The sequence below is a fragment of the Doryrhamphus excisus genome, chromosome 2 (assembly GCF_030265055.1).
Source record: "Doryrhamphus excisus isolate RoL2022-K1 chromosome 2, RoL_Dexc_1.0, whole genome shotgun sequence".
In the NCBI taxonomy this organism is placed as follows: Eukaryota; Metazoa; Chordata; class Actinopteri; order Syngnathiformes; family Syngnathidae; genus Doryrhamphus; species Doryrhamphus excisus.
Genome location: NC_080467.1, coordinates 26,040,206 through 26,057,478, shown reverse-complemented (window position 1 = coordinate 26,057,478; position 17,273 = coordinate 26,040,206). Strand labels below are relative to the sequence as shown.

Genomic DNA, 17,273 nt, shown 5'->3' with positions numbered 1-17,273 from the left:
CTGGACAAATTGTGGGGGAAAAGGTCACTGCCCCAACCACTGCTGCCTTAGTCTACAAGCTGTGTAAATCTCCCAGCGCTCCTCTACGAGGTTACCGGTGACGTTGCGGCTGACAATCGGGTAGTCATGAAGGCAATGAATAGAGGTTTTGGTTCCTGACATTTGTTATTTGTTCTCCCAGGGGGAAAAAAAAGACAAAGAATTAAGGATAAATGCACCCATGCCGTTCTCTATAAATTAGTCATTCCCGCCAGGGGTCAATAAACTCTTGAGTACTGTAGTTCACAACAAAGTTTATTGTCTGTGATGTTAATGATTACATGTATAATGTATGTTATTTCAGAACCATCACCAAAAGGCTACACTACCAATCACTTCAATGTCCCAGACACAAGTGTCCACATACGGAAGGGACATGGGTCGACGGGGGGAGGAGTGAGGCTGAAATGTTATTGTATAGAACCTTTCTTCGGGCCCAGCCTCATTTCTGGCATTTTCCACATTCTGTTTGAGACTTAAAGAAGATTTCGTTCCAGTGCTGAGATCGCAAGTGCAAAATTTACCATGCTGGTGTCAGGAATTTCAATCTTTGCTTCCAAAACAGACTGGCAGCATGGGGGCCGACATCGGGTGTGAGCGGGATACCACACACTATTTCTACGTCTAGTTTTAAGAGGGGGGGGGGGTTCTTTCGATCTCACTTCTGACGTGACAACACGCTGTCTTCACTTGGTGTCTCGGACAAGGATGCAAGCGGTCCGCACGCAAATGTCGCTTCATTTGGGGAAGTTCTTCTTTGCCGGTGCAGTTTGTGGCGATGCCTGAGGAGAACTGAACGGAACGTAGGATTATGTTGGCTGCAAGGATCACGGCAGCCCTGATCTACCTCACCGTGCAAAGCAGCGGAGTGCTCGCCCTGGGGACGGCATGTTGGGATGAGCGGTTGACACGAGCGGGAAGGAACAGCAGCTGTGTTGGTGAGTTTGTCACAGTCCAAATCTTCACGTCCAGGACATTTTGGTTTCGGGTGCCAGTATTGTTGCGCAATCACGGGACACTTTACCAGGTAAAGCAAACACCTCTCGGTTGGATGTAGAGCAGTTACACACCATTGGCAACTACGACAAAAACACAAATTGTTTAACCGTCTCAACAACTGTTACCATAAACTAGAGGCGGCTGGCCCATATAATTGTATTAAAATTGATTATTATTATGTAATAGCACTGTATATGGTATTACATATTGTAAATGTAGCTTATACATATATACACACACAGTCATTGTATGTAACTGTGTGGTTATTTAAAGTGCTTGATGTTGACTGTTGTGTTTAGAATTTATTACCATCATTATTATTTATTCACTTGTTTTTACAGTGAATTTGTTAACCATGTAAATTCTTCCTTTCTAAAATTATTTCTAAAATCACAAATACTTAAACTTGCTGATATAGTTCATTTTCAAACAGCTAAAATAATGCATAAGGCTAAAAATAACCAATACTTCTCTACAAGAGAGGAGAAATATGATCTCAGGGAAGAAGTACATTTGAAACACTTCTAGTATGCTAGGACTACGTTATGCTAGCCATAGCATTTCAGTATGTGGAATCAAACTATGGAATGGATTGAGTAAGACCCTCAAACAATGCACAACGATGAGCCAATTCAAGAAACAATACAAGCAGTTGATGTTTGCTATATACAAGGATGAAGAGTCTTGAACCAGTCATGATGTGCTATACATATCACTATATTGACACGCACTATGGTACCCATTATGGCATTGGATGATCATATCACCTCCTACTTCGTACTGACAAAAAATAAATAAAAAATAACAATATATTTTTTTAAACTATATTAGGAAAGCAGGAAGTGAACAAATGTAACAGTTACTGATTGTAAAAGTACCAGATGGAGGGGTAGGATTTAATAAGCTTTGCTTCTTCCTACTCCTTTTGGACATGTGGAACTGTGAACTGATTATGTGATGCATTCAATTGTAATCTGATGCATGTTCAAATGAAATTAAACCATTACCATTATCATTACATTCAAGACAAAAAGGTGCAATTTCCTTTGTGAGCATATGTAAATCGCTGATAGACAGTTGTGCCATTTAATATCTGATATAGGGGGGCCACATTGGGGCCAGATCTGCCACAAACACATGTTGAATTAAACAGCATTATTTGCAAATAACCCACGTGTAAGTGACTAGTTCGGACGCTATGGCTGGTGCAGGGACAATTCACTGACTTGACCTCAAAACTATGCATTAGTATTTTAAAAATCCTGAATAGGAATGTTGGGAATGCTGAGCAAAACAACAGAATTAAGAAAAAAACCTTAAGAAACCTAGAAAATTTCATTCTGTGTTCTCCACAGGCAAAAGGTGACCATTGCCAACGACTACACTATATTGTATATTAATATTTAAAGAGATTCATTTCTATTTGCTACTTGGTATATAGTTTGTTATACTAGTATATCGTCATTCTATGCCGCTAATGGCAATTCATTGAAATGCATTCAAATGCCAACCAACAGACCAAATACAATTGCAGAACTGGAGCCCACAGGTTCAAGAACAATGTTGACCATCCTGTGAACCCGTCACTGGCCAGACATGTCATTATGCTGTTTATGTCTGCTGTTGCTCATTGTTTTCTTCATTCCACAGCGTCAAGCGCAGTCACCGTGGTTGCACATAAAGTTATATTAGCATGATAAGACAGGCAAAGCAAACACAGCCCGCTATATGTCAAGGTTTGACAACGACTAAATAAGTCTTCTTCCGCCATCATGGTTGAATAGAGGGTCATTTTGTGCATTTATGGATGCAGTGAATGGTTGAGGCACATATTGTGATGTACACAATGAAATGAAGACCAACAAAAATAAATCACTATGATTACCAATGGACATTAGCACTCAATTATTTTGAGTCTTTATCTGGAACATTTTACAGTAGCGATACAAGGACAGCTAACAGATTGTTTTGTGCTAAGCCCCACAGCCCTTCCTGATATTCGGCCATGGAAATGCCGTACATAGGATGGACCTGGATGGGAAGAACCACCGGAGTCTCATTTCCGGGGTGGCCACCTCCATCCTGCTTGATGTCCATTTCAGAGAAGAGACACTTTATTGGGCGGACAAACCCACGGGTATCATCTACAAGTCATCCATGAGAGGCGTGCACAGAGAGGTGATTATGGAAAAGATTATCTTTGCTGGTCTTCGTCATCCATGAGAGTTGGATGAATGTCAACTGGACTTAAACCGGAGAAATTGGCTGGCTTGTTTCTTTGGTAACATAATGTCCTAAATGTTCTGCAGATACTGTACTCATCTGACGAACACATCTCAGGTCTCGCGGTGGACTGGATGTGGAATATTATATATTGGACCAGCAAGGACGAGGGAAAAGTCAAGAGAATGGACACTAATGGGAAAAATGACAGCACTCTTATAAGACACTTGACTCAGCCAAGTTCGATTGTGACTGACCCTACTAAAAGGTAATGCACACGATGACATGACATGTTCTTTGGACCTGCGGACTAAAAACCTGGCAAAGGAGTCACAATTTATGACTGAGGGGCATTGAAAAAAACATTAATTTATTCATTTTCTACCACTTATTCTCAAGAGGGTCTCAGGTAAGCTGGAGCCTATCCCAGCTGTCTTCAGACGAGAGGCGCGGTGTACACCCTGGACTGGTCGCCAGCCAATCACAGGGCACATATAGACAAACAACCATTCACACTCACATTCATACCTATGGACAATTTGGAGTCGCTAATTAACCTAGCATGTTTTTGGAATGTGGGAGGAAACCGGAGTACCCAGAGAAAACCCACGCATGCACGGGGAGAACATGCAAACTCCACACAGAGATGGCCGAGGGTCAAAACCAACCATGATAAGTGATTTTTTTTAGCATTCTTTACTTATAAATATAATATTTTTGTAGTTACAGCATTAAAAATCTGTTTACTACCTTCTAAATAGGAGTTTTAACATTATATGAGCCCTTTAGACATGGAATAACACCCCCAGAGTCACTCATATTAACCAATATAGTAAACATAATAAGAGAAAATAGGACACAAATTAAGACACACTACAGAATCACAAGTTTACATTGGGATTTCCTAATTTTGAAGGATTTCCTGTGGTTGATATTGTGTTATTAAAGTAATATTATTGATCAGTGTAGAATACGACATCTTCTGAATGCCTGAATTTGTATATTTGTTCACTGTCAAAGATCAATATATATTGAAAAACGTGAGAGTGCAACAAAAATGACAAGAGATGACTGTAACTGTGTATAGGTATTTTATGCTTTTGCACAGTTATTTATTTTTGTATACAGTTACTGTGCAAACTTTATGGTTATTTAAATTGCTTGATATTTGATGATTGCTGTATTTATAGTTTACTAATATTACTGATACTTAACTTGCCGATGCAGGGAGGTGCCATATAAAATCTGGCCTAGGGTGCTGCATTGGGGAGGGTCTAAAAGGAAGACCATATTCAATGAGGAAGAACAACGGCCTTGAACCACTGGATGGCACTACTACATCCTAAATTGGAAATAAATGTTGGAAAACAAACTAAATAAATATATTAAGAGCAGATCTAATATAATGCCGTAATGCAATCTGCAATAATTATAAACAGTATAGAGTAGCCATCATTAATATATAGACAAAATAAAATGTAATAATGATATTTTGTATACAAAATCCAAAAACAACCATTCACACTCACATTCATACCTATGGACATTTTGGAGTCGCTAATTAACCTAGCTGTGTGGCCTGCGCGGTTACCACTCGAACACCATGCAACCCTATGGAATTTTCACTTCCCCAATTTAAAAATATGCATATAATACAGTAAACCTCGGATATATCGGATTCAATTGTTCCCACTGGTTTTGTCCAATATAAGCGAAATCCGTTATATGCGTATACCGGAAAATGTCCGTTTTACGCATATATCGGATTTATATCGCGCAAATCGGATTTTATCCGTTATAAAAAGGCACTTCCTTGACTATAATTCCAATGTACCTGGACGCGCAGGCAACGCTGCAAACGCTGCAAATGACGTCGTATAGCGGCCTGTCACGATGCGGCCATCCGATATATGCGAGGGAAATTTAATGGAAATGCATTGGAACGGGACTGGAGATTTTGTCCGAAATAGGCGAAATCCGTTATAAAAAATCCGATATATGCAATGAATTTTTATTGGAAATGCATTATAGAAAAATCAGTTCTTTTTTATCTGTCCGTTGTGAGCGAATTTCCGATATATCCGAGTTCGATATATCCGAGGTTTACTGTAGAAGATCCTCATAAAGATATCTGCATGTTTGGAGAACATGTTACATCATTCAATGTCATTTCATCATTCAATGACGTAAACAAAGTGTATTTTGTAGGTTTCTGTTTTGGTTATCTGGTGGAATGACCCCAAGCATCCAGCGCTCCGATGTAACAGGACAGAGGAAAACAACGCTCATTGAGATATCACAGCAGTTGAAGGCACTGTCAATCGACCACAGAGACAAAAGACTGTTCTGGGTGCAGTTTGGTCTGCAAGGAGAAAGCGCCATCGCCTCCTCTGACTACAGTGGCAAAGCCTTGCACATCATCGATCAGCCACTTCAGTAAACACACCACCGTTATTATAACTACATTACATTTTATACATAATTGCTTGACTTTTTTTTCTTCTTTGGTCAGGTTTGAATCCCTGGGAATATCTTTATTCCACCAGTACATATATTACAGTGATGCTGCAGCTCAAGCAATAAAAAAGGTGAACAAGTACACAGGCGGAGAACCAGTGGAGGTCAACATAAAACACATGACAAAAGTCCCGGTTGATATCAAAGTCGTCCATGCAGACAACCAGCCAATGGCGGACTCGCCGTTGCTGCCTCAAGGTCACAGCAACACTTTTCATTTAACTGTAAATAAAAGCCAAATGTATCATGCTAATGCAATATTGTCATACAGGATGCAACGAAAGGAGTGGCGACTGCATCAACGCATGTTTGAGTGCCACAGAACAGGGAGTTTGTAAGTGCAGTGATGGATTTGCCCTCAGCAAGCAAGGATCTTATTGTGAAGGTAAGGTTTCTGGTGATGCTGCATCTTTTAATCAGTGTGCAAAGGATTTATTTTAAAAATAGCATGTCACTGCAATCCATGCATGTAAATATGGCCCCTCGTGGTTCTACAGTAGATATAGAGATAGTGGTGTGAGTTGATGACCCTCTGTTCTGCTATGCGGTGGGATGCTTGCTAAGCTGCTCTAGGAAATAAACCATCAGTTCCTAAATTGACTAATTTGACTCTGACTCTGTGTGATTCATGATTGTTACGATACTGTAATGATACTGTAATGATACTGTAACGATACTGTAACGATACTGTAACGATACAGCCATTTTCCAAAAGACAACCCCTTCAGTATTCAGTCATTTTAGACAACATTGACTGGTTGACTATTGTGTTATGTGGTTATATAAACATGGAACCTACCAAAAAGAAAGATTAGACTCTCGTCTGACATCAGAAAAAATATATTTTTGTTTCCTCCTTTTTTAAAATCAACAGTAGAAGATAGGTAAGTTTCAGGAAAATATCAGTTCCCAACTAGAAAAGATAAAAGTACATTTCAAGCATAGATTTCAGAAATATTTTTTGTGACAGGTCAAATATCTAGACCACTATACCACAACATACACAACACAAAATAATTTGTTTACAAATACAACACCATGAACTATTTACAATCACATTTCCCTACAATACCACAGCTCTAGGAAATAAACGATAAGTTCCTAAATTGACCAATTTGACTCTGACTCTGTGTGATTCAAGATTGTTACGACACTGTAACGATACTGTAACGATACGATACAGCCATTTTCCCAAAGACATCTCCTTCAGTATTCAGTAGTCATTTTAGACAACATTGACTGGTTGACTATTGTGTTATGTGGTTATATAAACATGGAATCTACAAAAAAGAAAGATTAGACTCCCGTCTGTCATCAGAAAAAAAATGGTTTTGTTTCCTCCTTTTTTCAAATCAACAGTAGAACATAAGTAAGTTTCAGGAAAATAGTAGTTCCCAACTAAAAAAGGTAAAAGTATATTTCAAGCATAGATTTCAGAAATATTTTTTGTGACAGGTCAAATATATAGACCACTATACCACAACATACACAACACAAAATATTTTTTTTACAAATACAACACCATTCACACTATTTACAATCACATTTCCCTACAATACTAAACTCTGCACGCTGCATTTGTGTTTTATATATACATATGTTGTTGGAATCAAGCAAAAACTAGAAGTCCAAGTACTTGGCACATGAAAGAAGAACAAATTGCAGAACAGGAGGGTCAAACCCTTTACCTCGAACATAACATGTTGTTCTGACTAAGTCATTAAGGGCATCCACTAACTCAGAACATTTTTGTACCATAGATGTGAACGAATGCGCCCACTGGAACCACGGCTGCTCTCTTGGTTGTGAGAACATTCCAGGTTCTTATTTCTGTACCTGCCCCGAGGGATATGCCCTCCTCCCGGACAAAAAGACGTGCAGAGGTATTTATCTGAACACTATTTGTCTTCATTTCATAGGTAAAATCAGGAAATTTGTTTAAGTCAAAGTCTATTCAGAATACCAATAACAGTATATCTGTCATTTTTATATAGCTTAATAAATTAATAAATTAAATAAATTAATAGAAACATGCCAAAGACATGTAATCCAAACATATATTGTATTATTTTGTTATTATTTCACACATCGCTAATAGTAAACACACCGGGGAACACTATACCACGCCGACCATGCGACCCCCCCCCCCCCCCACCACCACACTTTCACCTATTCCTATAGGCTTACAGCTGACTTCATAAAGGGATTGTACCACAAAGGCACATAAGGAGCTTGCAGCCAATTGGACTCCAGGACAGGCAATACCTGCTGGATCCAAAAATAACACACGCACATGTACTATGTATATTTTCAGCCATCTTTAAAAAAAGGCTACATTTCACTGATTTTTTTTTTTTAATTCTCCTCTAATCAGAGATCATAACCTGTGAAGGCAATGCCACTGAGTGTGGTCACGGTTGCCTAGCAACAGACAAGGGTCCTGTGTGTGTTTGTCCAAAGGGGTCTATATTGCAAGAAGATGGGCAGGCCTGTACAGGTAAAAGTCATGAATCAATACAATATAGCTGTAAAGTTGACCTATAAAACCTATATTAATAACTAAAAATCCATACAATGCAGTCTGTCATGTAACATATTGCTGTTGCAGGCTGCTCATCTGCAGACAGAGGAGGCTGCAGTCAGCTGTGCACACCAGTAGCAGCCACTAGGTGGCAGTGTGAGTGTCTGCCAGGCTACCAGCTCCACCAAGACGGGAAGCGGTGCATTGCCTCAGGTGAGTCATGCTATTATTATACTCAGCTGCTGTAAACAAGGGCAAGCCTAAACACCCCTTTATCCCCTGCTAAGCTTTTCTCACACAATCAATGTTGCTTTTTTTGGATTTTCTGCATCAGGACCACCACCGTATCTGCTTGTTGCCAGTTTGGTGGGCGTGCAAAGATTAAATACCGATGGCACTGAAGGCCAAATTGTTGTGGAGGAGCCCAGAGGTGCAATCATATCCTTGGACTATGACCCTATGCACGATAAAGTAAGAAAAACACGAATAATTGTCTGTATCTGCAGTATTAGTAAGAGGATTAATACTGTATCGAGGTGTAAACTTTTTCCACTGATTGCCGCACACTAAAAGTCAAAGAATTTGGGGGGAGAGAGGGCGTATTTCTTATTTTCTTTGTCACACTTAAATGTTTCACATTTAAATATTAGTTAACAACAACACAACTGAACACAAAATGCCGTTTTTGCATGCAACTTTTTTTTATTAAGGGAGTAAAAAAATCCAAAACAACACAAAAGTGATTGCCCCCTAAAGCTAATAATGGTTGGGCCACCGTTAGCAGCAACAACTGCAATCAAATGTTGCAATAACTTGCAATGAGTCTCTTCCAGCGCTGTGGAGGAATTTTAGCCCACTCAATCTTGTTAAGGTCATGCCACAAGCGTCTCAATAGGATTCAGGTCAGGACTCCAGAGTCTTCATTTAGTTTTTCTTCAGCCGTCCAGACGTGGACTTGCTGGTGTGTTTTGGATCATTGTCCCGCTGCAGAACCCAAATTGGTTTCAGCTTGAGGTCACCAACAAAGGGCCGGACTTTCTCCTTAAGGATTTTTTGATAGACAGTAGGACTCATGGTTCAATTTATGACAGCGTCATCATACTACCACCACCATATTTTACTGTTGATATGACGTTCTTTTTCAGACATGTGGAAATTACTTGTGGTCTCTTGGTTCAGTCGGGTAATTTTGGTTGACCGGCCACTCCTGGGAAGGTTCAATACTGTTCCACTGATTCGCTGTAGTCCTAAAGCTTTAGCAATGGCCTTATAACCTCTTCCAGACCGATATATCTCAATTAATCTCAGTTAATTTTAAACAGGGGAAAAATCAGTTTTTCCACACAGGCCCATGCAGGTTTTGATTTTTTTTTTTCATCCCTTAATAATAAAAAGTTGCATTTAAAAACAGCATTTTGTGTTTATTTATTTATTTCTAATTGTGTAAACAGGCATGGATATACACTTATAAATTGTTGTTTTATTATTAGTCAACAACATTTCATTCTTTGTGCTTTTTTGCATTTTAGCTGAGGTTTTTGTTTGTTTAATTTAATTTTAATGTGCAAAAGGTCACACTTTGGACACCCTTCCTGTGTTTGTTGAGTTTAGTTGTGTGGTAATACAGTGACACCTAGTGGACAAATGTTATAACGCAATGATCTCTGCCCTTACAGTACACTTACATTAAAGTTTTGCTTTGATCAACACCACTACAGATCTGTTAATTCAACAACAAAACGATATTGTGTAAGATTATTGTATCTCAGACCAATTGAAGTGGCCAATGAGAGTACTGTATTTCATGTTTACAATTTACAAATGCATTTTAAAGGTATACTTTGCCAGCACGTCCCAGAATGCAATTGAACGGGCTGACATAAATGGTGGGTCCAGGCGTCGTCTCGTCTCTGACTATCTGGGCTCAACCAATGGGCTGACTATCGACTGGATCCATCGCAAGTTGTACTGGACTGTTCCAAGGTGTGCTAGATGTTTTATTACTCAATCAGTATTGATTAATATAGTTATTCTTCATAATAAACTCACAATATGATGTTTTTACACTTTTACAGCCAGTCATCAGTGGTCAGCAGCACCTTGGAAGGACTCAACAGAACAACTCTTTTGAGTGACGGACTTGACCAACCAACATCCATCGTAGTTCATCCTCTAGAAAAGTCTGACAATGTTGTCCTTCTCTTTTTGAAAGAAAAGAATATACTGTGTACCGATACCTGCTTTCTTTTTTGAGGAAGTTGTTCTGGGCGGATATTGGACTACACCCCAAGGTGGAAAGTTCCACTCTTGAAGGGACGGACCGTACGGTAATCGCAAGAACTGACCTCGTATCTCCCGGCGGTCTGACCGTCGACTTCACGGAGGACCGTCTTTTCTGGTGCGACGAGTCGAGGGTGGAGACGTCTGCACTGGATGGTTCCGACCGACGGATCCTGTTAGAGAACCAAGTAGGTGAGGTTTTCTCAACGTCCCTTCAATTGGCGGTGTCAATCAAAAACAAACAATCCAACCCCATAACCCTGGCCTTCTTCTTCTTCTTCTTCCCAGGTCGGCCGTTTGACCTGGCCGTGTTTGAGGACAGGCTGTGGGTGCTGGACAGGGAAAACCAGCAGCTAACAAGCGTGCACAAGAGGACCGGGAGGAAGCTGCAGCGTCTCCATGGAAACCTGGTCCAACCAGCATCCATAGTGGTGGTGCATCCGCTTGCTAAACCAGGTAAATATCATACCTGGTTATATAATATATTATTCATTCATTCATTCATTCATTTTCTACCGCTTTTTCCTCACGAGGGTCGCGGGGGGTAATATATTATATATATTATAATATTATATAAATATATAATAATAAATTATATATTAGAATTAATTATTATTAATTAATAATTATACATTAGAATTATAATTATATAAATTATTATAATTATATAAATATACAATTTATTATTGTGTATTTGTATAATTATTTATAATTATATAAAATTATTTTATAGAATTATAATTATATAAATAATTTATAATTATATAAATATATAACAATAAATTATATATTATAAATAATTATTATTGATTATTAATTATACATTAGGATTATATTATATAAACAATTATATAAATTATTATAATCATATAAATATACAATTTATTATTATATATTTGTGTAATTATTTATAATTATATAAACATATTTTATAGAATTATAATTACATAAATAATTATATAAATAATTTGTAATATATAAATATATAATAATAAATTATATACAATAATATATATGTATATAAATATATAATAATAAATTATATACAATAACATATATTTATATAATTATAATAATAATTATTATTATATAAATAATATATATACATATATTATAATAAATTATACATAATAATAAATTATATAATTATAATATAATTATTTTTATATTTTTAAATAATTTATATAATTACTTATATAATTATAATTCTAATAAATATATTTTATGTTATATAATATGCCAATATTGGCCTATAATCTAATAGTTGTAACCATAAACTGTCATACATGTGTAAAAATTTGGTTAACCAACAATTGTTTGATTTCTAGAACATGCACATGAAGAGCCGGCACTACCAAACAACACAAGTCTTGGTGATGAGACCACGCCTCCCAACCATGCGAATGTCGAGTCAAGGTCATTCAACAAGATGGTCTCAGGTAACAACGGAAAGTAAAAAAAGTTTGTTTGGTTCTGAATTTAAATGATGAGTTTGTCCCGGGGTCTCCATCAGATCAGTACAAGTGTCACACGGCATCATGCGGTCCCAATGCCAACTGCCACCTGAATGCTGGCAGCCCAGAATGCTCTTGTGTGAAAGGCTTTACCCGTGATGGAGACTCGTGCGTGGGTGAGTAAGTCAGTCCTGAGATAATCAATCCAAGTCACAAGTATCAAGATGGACGGCATAATGTACCGGTTTGAAATGAATCAAATTCTGTTTATATTTCTGTCGAGTCCAGATACTGACGAGTGTAAACTGGGAAGCCATGATTGTGACCAAAACGCAGACTGCCTAAACACAGAGGGTGATTTTCTCTGCAAGTGCCAGGCTGGATACCATGGCAACGGGCAGACATGTAAAGGTGTGTCTGCATTGAATTGTCATACTTATGTCTTTAATGTCATTCTAATTTTTAAATTTTAAATTTTTATTTCAGCTGTACATATCACACCACCATCAGTGACGACAAGCAGCCCTGCGGATGTCAATCACCAGAGTAGTAACTCCGTGGAGAGTTGCCCTTCCACACATGAGTCTTACTGCTTGTACCAGGGAGTCTGCTTCTACTTTCCGGAGATGGACACCTATGCCTGCAAGTAATTTACTTGCATGCACTGTACAATCAAAACTGAAGTATGAATTAATTTCAACCACTAGGGGTCGCCATTGTTCCATTTAAACTTTAAGGAGTAGGTTCAGGAAAAGGTGGCCACACTAGCAAACCTGAACATTGTCACCTTTACAAAGACTATAATGTATGGAATATAATAATGAGTAATGAACGTTAACCTGTTGCAGTTGCGTGTCAGGCTACATGGGTGAGCGCTGCCAGTTCAGCGACCTGGAATGGTGGGAGCTTCAGCAGGCCGAGAAGGAGAAGAGGAGGAATGTGGTCATCGCAGCCTGCATGGTGGTTCTTGTTTGTCTGCTGTCCATCATTGCCTGCGTCACCTATTACAGGTCAGAAGACACAACATGAGATCCAAAGCAAATTTACACCTCCATAATATAGTGATCGTTTCACCACGTTAATCCGTAATCAGGCTGCAAGTGGTTAGCGCGTAGACGTCACAGCTAGAAAACCCGAGTTCAATCCCATCCCTGTGTGGAGTTTACATGTTCTCCCCGTGCATGCGTGGGTTTTCTCCGGGTACTCCGGTTTCCTCCCACATTCCAAAAACATGCTAGGTTAACTGGCGACTCCAAATTGTCCATAGGTATGAATGTGAGTGTGAATGGTTGTTTGTCTATATGTGCCCTGTGATTGGCTGGTTTTATTTCATTTGAACATGCATCAGATTACAATTGAATGCATCACATAATCAGTTCCCAGTTCCACATGTCCAAAAGGAGTAGGAAGAAGCAAAGCTTATTAAATCCTACCCCTCCATCTGGTACTTTTACAATCTGTAACTGTTACATTTGTTCACTTCTTGCCTTTCTGATATAATAAAAAAATATTTATTTAAATGCTGTGACAAGACATGATGTTTTGTACACTAATGGTCAAAAGTTTATTTTTTTATTTTTGGGGGATTTTATGGATTGAGTTAGGACCTCAAACAATGCACAACGATGAGCCAATTCAAGAAACAATACAAGCAGTTGATGTTTGCTAAATACAAGGATGAAGAGTCTTGAACCAGTCATGATGTGCTATACATATCACTATATTGACACTTACTATGGTACACATTATGTCATTGGATGCTCATATTATGGTCAAAATTTAAAAAAAACAAAACGTAACTATATTAGGAAAGCAGGAAGTGAACGAATGTAACAGTTACTGATTGTAAAAGTACCAGATGGAGGGGTAGGATTTAATAAGCTTTGCTTCTTCCTACTCCTTTTGGACATGTGGAACTGTGAACTGATTATGTGATGCATTCAATTGTAATCTGATGCATGTTCAAATGAAATAAAACCATTACCATTACCAAGTTTGCCTCTAATTGTTTCACAATGTTAAAAAGTAAATGTAAAATGTGTTTATATGAAGCAAAACTCAGACAAATTATTTGAAGTTTGCGAAATTAAGAGATCACATGAGATCATGCATGATGACAAATTTGACTTTTGAGGTTCCGCTTTATATCGTTTATGAGAAAATATATATTTTTTAAAGAACATTTGGACGGGTTTTATTCGAAATGTCTTGCATTCTAAGTTTAGGTGCAACAGCACAGATCATGAATGATGGAGTTCGGGAGAGTCCATCAAACTTGGGCATGCATGAGCCATGATGGCGGGGGTCGGGGGTACCAAGTGAATGGCCGCATGAAGCCGCCGTGTAGTCGAGTGTGCAGCAGACATCAACAACACACTGGAACATCGACGCCCTTTCATTTCCACCCGAGCTTCCACTAAGTAGCTGATTTGCTTTGCTGTTGTTTTGCTGGCTTATGGACAAGACTGTCAGCATTCTCCATTCGACTCCCCCTCCCCTCATCCCAACCTCTAGACTTCCGTCCTTACGTTCGCGGTCATGATCCCCCCCCCCCCACACACACACACAACGCCAGTGGAAGTGGCACGCTTTCAATTACATGCTTGGTTTAGCTTGTTCTACAGCAATTACGCATCAAAATAGGCCATTTCACAGCGACAAAATGGAGGCGCTGAGGTATGACACCAGCAGGCCGCCAATAGGCCAGCTTCAGATTGCATTCTGCACTTCACTGCAAGTGCACTTGTGCGCTCTTTTTGAGTTTTGGCGCTTCGGTGTCTTGTTATTGACGGAGGAGAAGCTCTCGGTGCATAGTGATATGAAGCACAAAGAACTAGCCAGTTTTTAAAGCTCTTGACTTTATAAAGCCTATAAACGCACCACCAGGAGAAAGCACACAAGCACTGGATTTATTGACTAAATCTGAATGTAAACAAACTATTGTCGCTATACCCATGGGTCCTTGAATAGCCACATTTTATGTATCATTTAATTCAAGAGGCACAAAATAATTAAAACACATTTTAATTCGCCTTCTCTTGTACTAAGACCTCAAGGACTTTTCAGAAAGCAGCCCTCGGTGGATAACGTGAGTGAGACCAGTGTGACGGAGGAGGACGTGTCAGAGAGCATCAACGTGCCTCAGGTAAGCCAGCTAACAAGCTAATGACGGTAGCAACAATCAATGAATCTGTGCAACTCTGCAGATCTACACAATGGTGGAAAACCACCCACAAGGAAACTGCGCTCTCCCTGCAGCCGGTTGTCCCAAGAGGGCGGTATGTCCATCCTGCTCCTCGGAGACAGGTACCAGACACAACCAAGAAGACAGATTGTCTCTACATGCCGTGAAACCACAACAAATTCCATTTATTCCTCAGGAGAAAACCAGTCTGAAGACACGGGAACGTGGTCCAAAAGCAACAAAGGGTACGAGTGTTCAATAGCATCCTCTGTTGCCAGGGAGACCAATCAGACCCCCCCACTGCATCACACTAGTCAGTCACCGAATGCAAACACCTCTACGTCAATGACGGTGGAAAGTGTTCCACATATTTCCGGTCCAGAGCCATCTGCTTCTTGTACAGTATAAAGCTTGCATTTCCCGGTTTGTACACTAGGGGGCGACAAATTCCCATTCAGAGTGTTGTGTTGCCCAATATTGGTTGAGCCAAGGCACATATTTGACATAATGTAGAATAGCACTCCACCAAAGACACTGTGATTTATTCTGTCTTATGAATGGCAACAGTTTCCTGTTCTTGTCATTAATTAGTTTTAAAGGTTCAGAGGAAAATCAGAGCATTTTTTTAGTAAGAAATAATGCAAATCAAATTAATGAATCAGTTTAACAGACAAAAACAAACATTTTGTATAGGATAATATAGTTTTACAATGACAAACCACTCATGGATGACTCAATTAGATTGTTTGGTGTGCAAAAGTGAGGTTAGAAGCGATTAACTCATCTTTGTATTGATTGGGATAACAATAATTCCAGTATTTGTACTTCATTTGTACTTTTGCTATATTGGCCAGTTCTGATTCTAATGTATTTGATACTACCAGTAATTATAATCATGTTGGACAATAAAGCTTTTGCACTGGTGAACCTGACAATAATAAAAAGAGAAATTGGTGCATTCCTAATTTAAAGTGTACAAAACTCTGATTGTATATTGTTTTTAGCATCTGTGATACCCAACTGTGACATGAAGTGTTTTTACTTCCATCAATAAAATTATAATCACAAAAATGTGCTGTTATTGACTTTTTGCCAGGGAAGAAACTTTTTTTGTGTGTGGATTTTACAAAAAGTCAGCGAAGGATTCGAGTATCCCTCTTTTGGGGGTCTCAAAACCCCCAAAACAAATAAAAATAGCCTTTGTATATATCCCTGTGTCACTTCAATTTAGTTGTTTCTTTAATTGATTTTAAGGGGACCACGATGCATGTTCTTCCTTTTTCCCCCGTCTGCTGTCAACCTTATCAACAAGGCCCGGAACCCCCGCCCCCGGACACTCCTCACCCCACCACATTGACATACACTCTATGCGTTACATTAACGCTCAATTTGGACTCTTTTGCAATAATAATCAGACTGTGCTTATGGTATAACAAACAAAAACAGACTGTATGTATATTTATACTGTATATTTATTTTTAATAGCTGTGTCTGCACCTACTTCACCAAAACAAATTCCTAGTATGTGTTTGATCATACCTAGCAATAAACAATCTCTGATTCTGATTCTGAAGTATGTGTTCCAGGCAGCGTTTCATTCTGGGGCAAAGGGGAAATGAGGAGAATGAGTTGTGAGCCATTTTTCAGTTCACATTATTACCACCCACCTGCTGTTTTTGTCTGCCCGTTTGACTCAAGAATGACTAGGACTTGTGTAAACATGGACCAACACCCACCTGGTTTGGGGAACAGTCACAACAGTCACAGTAAAACTAAAAAACTCACAGGTCACATGGATATTGATTTTCCAGGCAAGACACACTTAACTCTGTATTGGCCTAATTTAGCGCTAATAGATAGGCTAGGCCACCTGCAGTCCAAAGAGCATCCACAAAGACAAGGGTGAAATTGGTTGGTGCCACTGTCAATTTTTTTTAAATTACGTCTCAATTTGGGAAAACAGGGGCCAATTGAGTCGCTGATTCTGGGAGTTCAAGCCGGTCAAAGAAGACTTACATTATGGCACACAATGTGACAAAAGTACTGGGACGCCTAT

At 38.9% G+C, this 17,273-nt stretch overlaps 1 protein-coding gene and 1 long non-coding RNA gene across 3 annotated transcripts in view; one reads left to right on the top strand and one right to left on the bottom strand.

Annotated features, from left to right (window-relative positions):
• The window catches only part of LOC131107832 (uncharacterized), a 188,049-nt gene that overhangs the window by 168,582 nt on the left and 2,194 nt on the right, over nucleotides 1–17,273 (bottom strand). Inside the window, exons 2-3 of the long non-coding RNA XR_009120347.1 lie at nucleotides 12,873–13,034; nucleotides 10,645–10,752 (exon numbers count right to left, since the gene is read on the bottom strand). This is a non-coding gene — a long non-coding RNA (uncharacterized LOC131107832). The remainder of the gene's footprint in view (nucleotides 1–10,644; nucleotides 10,753–12,872; nucleotides 13,035–17,273) is intronic.
• egf (epidermal growth factor) lies at nucleotides 745–16,167 on the top strand. Of its 2 annotated transcripts, XM_058058114.1 has the most exons (22): nucleotides 745–977; nucleotides 3,017–3,216; nucleotides 3,348–3,529; nucleotides 5,470–5,697; nucleotides 5,774–5,976; nucleotides 6,050–6,163; nucleotides 7,539–7,661; nucleotides 8,153–8,275; nucleotides 8,387–8,512; nucleotides 8,634–8,770; nucleotides 10,134–10,282; nucleotides 10,375–10,479; nucleotides 10,554–10,771; nucleotides 10,868–11,035; nucleotides 11,908–12,018; nucleotides 12,093–12,209; nucleotides 12,322–12,444; nucleotides 12,520–12,679; nucleotides 12,882–13,043; nucleotides 15,082–15,178; nucleotides 15,240–15,339; nucleotides 15,414–16,167. In XM_058058114.1, the coding sequence occupies exons 1-22, from the start codon at nucleotides 851–853 to the stop codon at nucleotides 15,623–15,625; spliced, it is 3,285 nt and encodes a 1,094-aa protein (XP_057914097.1). In that variant the 5' UTR covers nucleotides 745–850; the 3' UTR covers nucleotides 15,626–16,167. The 2 variants fall into 2 exon arrangements, 1 of the variants encoding a protein (XP_057914097.1); XR_009120334.1 differs by lacking the exon at nucleotides 15,414–16,167 and having other exon boundaries at nucleotides 12,520–12,675.